The following is a 10,562-nucleotide window of genomic DNA, read 5'->3' on the forward strand; positions in this document are numbered from 1 at the left end:
GCCAGTCAGTCAGACACATCCAAGTAAATGCAAAGAAAATACAAATATGAGAATGAATGTTTTGTGGCGGAAAATGCCTGAAGCGGCAATTGCTGCTGCTGAGTTAGCAAAATGCTCTATTTAGAAGTTGATTGTACGTTGTAAAATGTTGTTTCGTTTTACTCGAAATTATTGTGTGCATGTGAGTACAAAATATCACCGATATTTAAGCGATAATATAAAAATGATATTTAGCCATACTTTACGTATATTTGAGCTTTTTTACTTGTTAGGTGGGGGGCAAATTGTTTTTTTTTTTTTGTTTTGCGCAAATCGAAGCCACAGAATTAAACTGCTAATGTTGCAAAAATATACAAGAAACAATTAATGTTGATTTGATTGGATTGGTGGTGTGCGCTGCTACGGTCGTTGTCGCAATTGTTATTGTGTGAAGAAGAATTTCACTATAAATCTTAACATTGGAGAAGATAGACTTCAAGCTTTTGCTGTAAACGATCATAAAAACAGTTGTCTTTTAAATTGCCTACAAAACGGTCGCACATTTCCAATTTGGAGAAGAAATATTAACTCGTGTTTGAAGAATAAAATTGGAATTTTCCAAAATGAGTGAATCCTTAAGTGAACCCATGGAATTAAGGCATGTTTAAGGATATAATTCAGTAAATTAGAAAACAAATTATATGAAATTTAGAACAAATTTTTAATATATTTAACATTATTGCCTAAAACCATATGGCGACTATTTCGAAAGCGAAACGAAATCTAATTTGTCTAAAGAATCTTAAAAAATGCTTTTTATATTCGTTGTAAAACCTTATTTTTAACGTTTTACAATTTGTTTTAAAAAACAATACCCCAAACGTTTTTATTTTGTGGCTCATTTTGTAAAACAAAATTCGAAATTTTTAAAATTTAATTCTTTTATTTTTCTTCTTAAATATTTCTGTTTAAATACTTAACAACTATTTCTCTTATTTCAGATATAAAATTCAACCTCGCAAAGATGCTGAACATGCTTTAACTCAATCTGATTTTGATCCTTTTGTGGCCCGTCAAAATGAACATCCCACAACGTAAGTACTTTTTGTTTTCTCTTTAAAAATTTTGCTTTAATTTTATTTGTTTTTTTTCATAATTTTAGAGATAATGAAACCTTAACGCATTTGCTGAAGGCCTCTCTAGGCACTGGTATTCTTTCCATGCCCATTGCTTTTATGTACTCCGGTATTATTATGGGTATATTCGCTACAATTATTACCGCCATCGTCTGTACACACTGCAGTTATGTATTGGTAAGTGGATATCTGGTTTTCATTTAGTTGAATTATCGAAAATAAAGTACGTATACATATTCGAAAAAAGTGACGCCACGACTAAGAATAAAATGAATCTTATAGTAACCGGAGTAGATTTAGAAATTTCCAGTTGTCCGCCGGTACTTATATCCGTTTGTCGGATGAAATTGCTTTTTTGAAGCCTCCGGTTATGGTATGGATATCTGAATAGTCATAAGAATTTTGGTATAAAAATTGTCAAAATCAATCTATAAAAAGCTGCGATATAAGAAAAAAACAACGAATACCGAAATTTTTTTGTATTTAAAAAATACTTCGTTTGTTTATATCAAAAACGATCGATATGAAAATTTCTTCTCTTGATAATTCATCTTTTATTTTCCTATATTAATCATGATCTATGATACTATGATGTTCTGTCAATCAAGTGATTTCAAAAAAAAAATATTCGAAATCAATAAATTTTGTGCAAATCACTCGAACAGGTTTGTTTACTTGAAAGTTAAACGAATAAATCATGTGGATTCGATTTACAAAGCACCAAAATATGGGAATCCATTTAAAATGCTATCATTATTAGGATTCGAGTTAAAGAACAGAATTATACATGTACTTCTAGGTCCCAATGTTTATGTAGAAGTTTTTTTCTGTATAAAACAACTATTGAAAGTTGGCATTAAATTTTCAGTTTCGCCTTAAACTTTCATCATATTGTGAAAGTGAACATTATTTTATTATGCTATAATTAAAGTTTTTAAGTGCGTGTTTAATCTGTAAAGAATTTAAACGACAGACACATGTAGTAGTAGTATTTTTTATTGGTGACTTATTGTTATAAAAACGTGCGCATTCTTTTCATCACATACGACCTTAAGTTACACAATTATCTAGTTATTTGGGGTGATCTTTAATAATTTTAATTAAAAGCAATTGATACTAAAGACTGGCGCTACAACATAATAAAATACTCAAAACATGAGCCGAAATTTAAGAGAAACTTAATTATATTTGAAAAATATTGACTTTGTGTGTGTCATATTAAGATAAACACACCTACATAAGTAGTCTAGACTATAAATACTAAAATATGTAATAATAATAGAGATTATATCATTTCATACATTTTCGATTGGATTATTGTAATAAGAATGTTTGATATTGAGATAATTTGGCTCACTTTAAAGAAGAATTTATTCATAATTCAATTTGAATTATTCTTAATTCAATTTGGAAAATCAATCTGATCTCTTAACTATTCTATTAAATAACACAGTGCAAAACTTATTGCTTTTGGTGTCGGTAATAACTTCTCTCGATTTATATCGAGCTTTCTCAGAGATCGCACTATACGAGTTGTTATAGATGGCATTTCATCAAACAAGTTCAAGATCAATTCAGGGGTACCGCACTGCTACTATATTTCTTATCTTTATAAACGACCTTCTACGTCAAACTTCCAACCCTATCTACTCTTTTGCAGATGACAGCAACATTTGCCATTCACAGGCATGAGTATTCAGTGCGATGTCCGCTGGACAAAACACATTTTTCTAGTGTCGAAAGAAGCATTCAAGTGCCTTGGTTTTATAAAACGGTGTAAGAAATACTTCACTCCATCTGATCTCCTTACTATTTACACCACTTATATCCGACCTATAATGAAATACAACTCTCATGTGTTGGCCGGTGCTTCAAAGTCTATTTTGGAGTTACTCCACCGCGTACAGCAGGGTCGAAGATGCTTATCGGTGAGAGTAGGGTATCCAGCTCTATTGACTCACTGGAACATCGTCGCAACGTGGGTTGTGTTTCACTGTTCTACCGATATTACAATGGTATATGCTCTGCTGAACTTTGGGAACTTGTTCCCGAAACCCGTAGTTTTTTACGCATCACACGCTCTTAGGCAAGGGCACATCAATTCGTTGTACAGTGGACAGTGGATCACACAACACATTACAGGAAATATTCGTTCTTTAGCCGTAATGTCCGTATGTGGAATAAGCTTCCTCCTGAAGTCTTTCCTGTCACGTTCAATATAGGAAAATTCAAATCAAATGTCCACAAACACTACTCCCTCTATCCTCCCTCCCATAACCTATTTTCCTAGTTCCAACACAATGCTTTGCATGAGTAGGGGTAATCCCCTGAGTGCTGGTCCATGAAAAAAAATATAGATCCAGAATATATACTTTACGGATTCACAACTGAAAAATGTAGAAATTACAAGTTTTTATACCCTTCAAATCTATTCACAAACTATTTTTAAATTTATCAAACAAAATATCCATATATTTTTTTTAAATTTGTTGATAAATTTTTAAAAATAGTTTAAGAATATTAGTAAATAAACCTATATATGTATATGTAAATAAATATTGTAATAATAAATGCTTAATTGTACTTACAGGTGAAATGTGGTCATAAATTGTATTACAAAACGAGGCGTACAAAAATGAGTTTTGCCGAAATTGCTGAAGTTGCATTTGAAAATGGTCCCAAATGGTGTCGCGGTTTTGCACCCGTTGCAAAATTCTCCATATTATTTGGTCTGTTCCTCACATACTTCGGTACATGTTCCGTATACACTGTAATTGTAGCAAAGAACTTTGAACAGGTAAACTTAATAATCTCTTTTGTAAATATATTTACATTTTAACATTAACTTTTACTTTTACTTTTCTCTTAGGTTATGGAACATTGGTTGGGCTATGAAGTCTCTTTGCGTTTACTCATTACCTGCTTGCTCATCCCACTCATCTTGTTGTCGTGGATACCAAATCTGAAATATCTTGCACCAGTTTCCATGATTGCCAATCTATTTATGGGCTTGGGTTTGGGCATTACTTTCTATTATCTCGTTCAGGATTTGCCCCCAATTGAGACGAGAGATTTTGTACATGTTTCCACACTGCCAGCCTTCTTCTCCATTACCATTTTTGCCATGGAAGCCATTGGTGTTGTTATGCCGTTGGAGAACAATATGGAAAATCCACGTCACTTTTTGGGCATTTGTGGTGTACTGTCGCAGGGTATGTCTGGCGTAACATTGATCTATATGTTTTTGGGTTTCTTGGGCTATTTGCGTTACGGTAATGATACTGAAGAAAGTATAACCTTGAATTTGCCTGTAGATGAATGGTAAGTGTGATAGTTAGAGTGGTTGGCGGATGTTTGAATGGATTTTTATATTGATGTTTGGTTTAATTTTAGGCCTGCCCAAGCTGTTAAAGTGTTGATCGCTTTAGCTGTTTTCTGTACCTTTGGTCTTCAGTTCTACGTGTGCTTGGAAATTGTTTGGGATTCCATCAAAGAGAAGTGTACAAAACGTCCAACACTTGTTAACTATGTATTAAGGTGAGTTTACTTTTTTTTTTCTAAATAAATTGAGGTTAAAATATGCCATTGTTAAACAATATGGAAAAAGGAACTGAACACTTTTGAGAAGCAATAAATGTCTGAAATTTTGTAAGAAGATTTTAACAAATCTAAATCATTACGATGTATTCGAATAAACAAGTAGGCTTTCAATGTTTAATTGAATCTCTTCCATACTCGTTTACGATAAACTTTACATAGGAATAGGTAATTAAAAGGAAATATTGTTAAGATCAAACTACACATCAATACCAATAACCCCCGTTATCACAATGTATAGTTATACTATATTAACCTAAAGTTAAACTGATAGTTTTTTGTATGAACAATTATATTACCCGACAGTAAAACTATATGTTAACACATAACCAGACTTTATGTTAATGAGGGTAAGATACATTCCCACGGAACTTTCTATATTCTTGCTCTACTTCTATTGGTCTGTGACGAAATTGAAAGGGTATAAAAACTGTTTAGATCATTTGCAGAAATGTAATTTGAGTTTAGGAGTTGGTAAGTTGAGGTCTATGGTTCGGCCATAATCGAAAAAGATGAATAATATGGTCGCGATTAAAGATTCGGTTTCTAACATATCCGATCTTGAACGTTGTTCACGAGCAGCTTTTTATTTTTGGTGAAGAGCGACATATTCCACCCAAATCTTCTGTGATATAAGATTGTGTTTTTAAAGATACCGAAGCTCTCTGTTAAGATTTAAATTTTCGCTAGAAATATGATAAAAAATCTCATGTCTTCCGAAAATGTTCAATTGCAACTAAAATGTTGACCGGGCTTCGGCGGTCTTTGTTTTTGGCAAGTTATAAAATATTAATAAATGTTTTAAAATATTTTTGTATGAAGGTGAGCACCAATAAAAATAAAATATACATTAAATAAAAGCTAATTTCAATGTGCGAAAACAATTGATATATGAGTTATCTGTATATATAAAACAGTAAAGTTACTGACTGACTGATTCATCATCGCATAGCCCAAACGGCAGAAGCTAGAACTATGACATTTTAACTGTGGGTTCCTCCCTCCCCAAAACGATCCGATAAGAAGGGATTTTTGGAAATTCGAACGTTTAGGGGGTAAAAAACGGGTAAATTCGGTAACCTTATATCTTCAAAACTAATAAAGATGCAAAAAAATCTTAAAATTGCATGTTACTCCATTTAAAAAATAAGCTGACAGGTGTTTCGTACTTTTTCGAAATTCGCACCTTTTAGGGGAGAAAACGGGTAAAAACAGTATTTAAACCAATAAACATAGAAATAAATTTTAAATCGCATTCTTTACTTATCAAAAAATAAAAAAATATAAGTTTGGTACTTTTTGGAAACTTAAGGGATAAAAATTATGTTTATTTTTGGCACTTTTTCATAAAATATGTTTTTCTACAATTTGACATAGACATACGAATATTTTATTATGAACTCCCACCACGATGCAGATTTTTATTTGAATAAAATTTTACCAACGCAATGGGGATAAAAAAATGTACAAAAAGGGTATAAAATCGGGAAAATACATTTTATTTGAAATTATTAAGACATTGTGATTTTATAACATTGGCTTCAGGATTCATACAAAAATTAACTAACAGGGTGTTATTTGGAACTCGAGTGCCAAGGTTTATGTTGGGCCAAATCCGGGCAAACAGTTTGGTACTTTTTTTAAACATATTTTTTCGTGGGCACATTAACACAGATTTTAATATTTTGAGACATGCCTGTAGCATAAACAATTTTGCCAAAATGGAATATTTTTAAATTTCAAACTTGGGGGGTGTCAAGGAGGAAAAGGGAAATTGGTACTTTTCTCCTAATGGTACCTTTTTAATATTTTAAATTATTTCACTTATCGACATTAAAGTTAGCTGCTATGTATCTGAGTGAAGTTAGTGTTATAAATAGGGCATAATATTTAGGTACCAAAATGGGAGAACTGAACTATAGGTACTTTTTATACCCTTCAGCTTCGTGAGAAGGGTATATATAAGTTTGTCATTCCGTTTGTAATTTCTACATTTTTCATTTCCGACCCTATAAAGTATATATATTCTGGATCCTTATAGATAGCGGAGTCGATTAAGCCATGTCCGTATGTCTGTCTGTCTGTCTGTCTGTCTGTCTGTCTGTCTGTCTGTCTGTCTGTCTGTCTGTCTGTCTGTCTGTCTGTCTGTCTGTCTGTCTGTCTGTCTGTCTGTCTGTCTGTCTGTCTGTCTGTCTGTCTGTCTGTCTGTCTGTCTGTCTGTCTGTCTGTCTGTCTGTCTGTCTGTCTGTCTGTCTGTCTGTCTGTCTGTCTGTCTGTCTGTCTGTCTGTCTGTCTGTCTGTCTGTCTGTCTGTCTGTCTGTCTGTCTGTCCGTCTGTCTGTCTGTCTGTTGAAATCAATTTTCTGAAGGCCCCAGATATCTCCGGGATCCAAATCTTCAACAATTCTGTCAGACATACTTTCGAGAATTTTGCTATTTAAAATCAGCAAAATCCGTCCATAAATAACGGAGATATGAGCAAAAATCCGAGACAACCTCTGAAAATTTCATCAAAAAACACAATGTATTGCATGCTTTGACAAAAAAACAACAAAACGTATGCTTGGATGTGCAAGCTTTGTGTATTTTGTTTTTTTTTGTGTTTTGTTTCTTTTGGCGTTGTTGTTGTTTTTTATACAACTAAAGTTTAGTTGGGTTGTGTGTTGGTTTTTTTTGACAAAAAAACAACAAATCGTATGTTTGAATGTGCATGCTTTGCGTATTTTGTTTTTTTTGTGTTTTGTTTCTTTTGGCGTTGTTGTTGTTTTTTATACAATTAAACGTATGTTTGGACGTGTGTTGGTTTCATTGGCTTGCGTATTTTGTTTTTTCTTTTGGTGTTTTGTTTCGTTTGGCGTTGTTGTTGTTTTTTGTGTTCTTGATAAATTTAGGATGCTGTACGCTGAAAGTGGGCAATGTACATACATATATAGTATATATTATTTTTTATAATTAGTATATATTATATACCTACTAATTATCAAAAATAATAATGTATCCACAACAAAGGTGAAGGGTATGTAAGATTCGGCATAGCCGAATATAGCACTCTTACTTGTTTATTCTTCTAATGGTACTTTTTTGAATTTTCTATAACAATGGACTTAGAAACATGAAATTAAGCTTATATGGTCCTAAGTGAGTGAGAATTCTAGGGGGAGACTTTTTGGTACTTTTTCTTTATTGGAATGGTACTTTTTGTAATTTCTTCACCAGTTAACCTAAAAACATGAAATTAAGTTTATATGGACCTGAGAGAGTGGGAAACCACAAGTGGGGGCTGTTTGGTACTTTTTATATATTCTAATGATACTTTTTTAATTTTCAAAACCGCGGTTTTGGTTTTAAAAAATTGAAAACCGATAATAATGGACCTAGAGTTTCCAAAAAACCGAAGAATTTCAAAACCGCGGTTTCGGTTAATTATAATTAATTTATTAAATATTAAGTGTTAGTAATAGAAACAAAATTAGTTGATAATATAGGAAGTGCTATAAAAATTTAAAATTCAAACTTGACGGGTTATGGTTTAGTGAATGCGAATTCAAAAGTGATAATAAATGTTACTACATATTTCTTTATTGCAATGGTACTTTTTGAATATTTTACAAGAATAAACCTAAAAATTTAAAATAGGCTCACATGATTCTGAATGAATTTGAATTCAAAAAGGTGAGTACTGCATTCTTTTGCAGTTAATAATTAATAAAAAAAGTTAATAAAACATTAATATTTTATTCATCGATTAAAATATTAATGTTTCGGGTTGTTGGAGATTGAGTTGAATAATAGATTCGGTTGTGAAAAAAAAGATTTAAGTCGGACTATAATGATTTTCATGATCCTAAAAAAATTATTTTGAGGCTTTTATCCAGCTAGATTTGGTATTGGAACCCAGTGCCGATTTCTGCTAACAAAAATTAATTATTCTAATAAATTTAATGTGCTACAAACATTTTACTAATATCTATAATTCCTATAATTTATATTTTTTTCAGAACTGTTTTGGTTACCGCTGCCGTCGTTTTAGCCATTTCAGTGCCTACAATTGCTCCGTTTATGGGTCTTATTGGTGCCTTCTGCTTTTCCATTCTTGGCTTGATATTCCCCGTAAGTTCAATCACTAAACACAAACAATATTTCACGAGAAATTTAAATATATTTATACTGAAATTTTTATAAACCTTTCTTTACAGGTCTTTATTGAATTGGTTACCCATTGGGATACCGGTTTTGGTGCCTACAACTGGATTGTATGGAAGAATGTTGTCATAACTATTTGCGGTGTGACCGCCTTAGTATTTGGCTCGATGAGCGCCATAGAGGATATCGTTGGTTTGTACACCACAAAAACATAAGAGAACTACTAAAAGAATACAAAATACAAACAATAATTTAAGAAAATTATTATTTTAGCTTAAGTTTAAACCAACAATTCGTAGTATTTTTGTGCAAATTAAATTAAATTGAATTAATTGAACAACACCATACGAATAAGTATAAAATTTTGTAATTTTAAAAGACACTTTGTTCTCTTAAAAAAAAAATAGGAAAGAAAGAAAAAAACACATTTTATATAAAATACTACTCTATTAATTTTGGAATTTGTGTCGTTTTGTATTTTAACAACACAAAGAGTATAGAGTATTAAATTCTAACTATTGTTAGAAATTTAATGGAAAACAAAATTTGAAACAATTTACAATTTAAACTTAAATTAAATGAAATGAAATTAACAGAATTTGCACGCTTTATATATATATTTAAATTCTAAACTAAAAACTGAAACAAGTTTAAAAATAAAAATGAAACAGTGCCTTTATTTTTTCATATAAAAATCTGTTTCTCTACAACTGTTTATTAGAAAAACATAAATCGTATACATTTATTGTTTAAAAAAACAGATTTCCAAAACATATTTTTTATATAAATTTTGTGAAATCCAAAGACAGTTTAAAAAAAGTAGTTTAGTTTAAACAAATATATAAAAAAAAAAATTAAAAACAACAAAATATTGCATGAGTTAAACAAAATTCAACAACAAAATCATGCATTTAGAAAGATTTTTTTTTTAAGTATCCAAAAAATACTTTATACAGCTCAGATCAGGTCTATTATATTTAATTATCTACAATAATAAAGCAAGATTTATTTATAATGTTTATTATTTTTTTGTTTTGTTTTTCTTAACTTTTAATTATTTTTTTTGTATAAATACATGCATGCATATTTTATATTTAATATTTTTTTGTTTTTAAGCTACATAAATCTCATTATGATTTTTAAAATCTTGCTTTGTCATAATCTTAAAATAAGAAAACACAATTTTCTGTAATTCATGTAATTTGTTTTTCAAAATTTCAAATATTTAAAAAAAAGAATATGCAATATAAATTTTACATTAGCAATGGAAAGTTGTGTTTTTATGTTAAGAGTATTAATTTAATTTAAATTATTAAATTCTTTTGTAAACAATAGTTAAACAAATTCATGTAATCATTAGTACTCAATTCAATTCAAAACAAAGAAAAAAATATAAAATTTTTTTTATTTTTACACAAAACAAAATCGGCTTTTATTTTTTGGATTCGTAACTACATAATAGCAATTCAGTTAAACATTTCCTGAACATAAATACTAGTGACGCTTATTTCGTTGAATATTTGTTTAATGTAAACCTACCTTTACATAGTACATAAATAACATGAAAATATAGGCTAGAAAATTAAGAAGTTTGCATTTAACAACTAAATTTCAAATATATCAGTTCATATATTATTCAAATGACAGCTGTCAGCTGTGGTAAGCTGACTTTCAAAAAATAAAACTTATTTTGAAAATTCCAAATTTC

At 30.5% G+C, this 10,562-nt stretch overlaps 1 protein-coding gene across 1 annotated transcript in view; it reads left to right on the plus strand.

Annotated features, from left to right (window-relative positions):
* path (pathetic) overlaps window positions 1–10,279 on the plus strand; it is a 63,516-nt gene extending 53,237 nt beyond the window's left edge. The window contains exons 5-11 of the mRNA XM_065504710.1: window positions 981–1,073; window positions 1,142–1,292; window positions 3,706–3,912; window positions 3,985–4,436; window positions 4,509–4,652; window positions 8,710–8,821; window positions 8,908–10,279. Of these exons, the coding sequence (XP_065360782.1) occupies window positions 981–1,073; window positions 1,142–1,292; window positions 3,706–3,912; window positions 3,985–4,436; window positions 4,509–4,652; window positions 8,710–8,821; window positions 8,908–9,069 (1,321 nt within the window). The 3' untranslated portion in view covers window positions 9,070–10,279. The remainder of the gene's footprint in view (window positions 1–980; window positions 1,074–1,141; window positions 1,293–3,705; window positions 3,913–3,984; window positions 4,437–4,508; window positions 4,653–8,709; window positions 8,822–8,907) is intronic.
* Window positions 10,280–10,562: the final 283 nt, after the last annotated feature.

This window comes from Calliphora vicina, chromosome 3 (assembly GCF_958450345.1).
Source record: "Calliphora vicina chromosome 3, idCalVici1.1, whole genome shotgun sequence".
In the NCBI taxonomy this organism is placed as follows: domain Eukaryota; kingdom Metazoa; phylum Arthropoda; class Insecta; order Diptera; family Calliphoridae; genus Calliphora; species Calliphora vicina.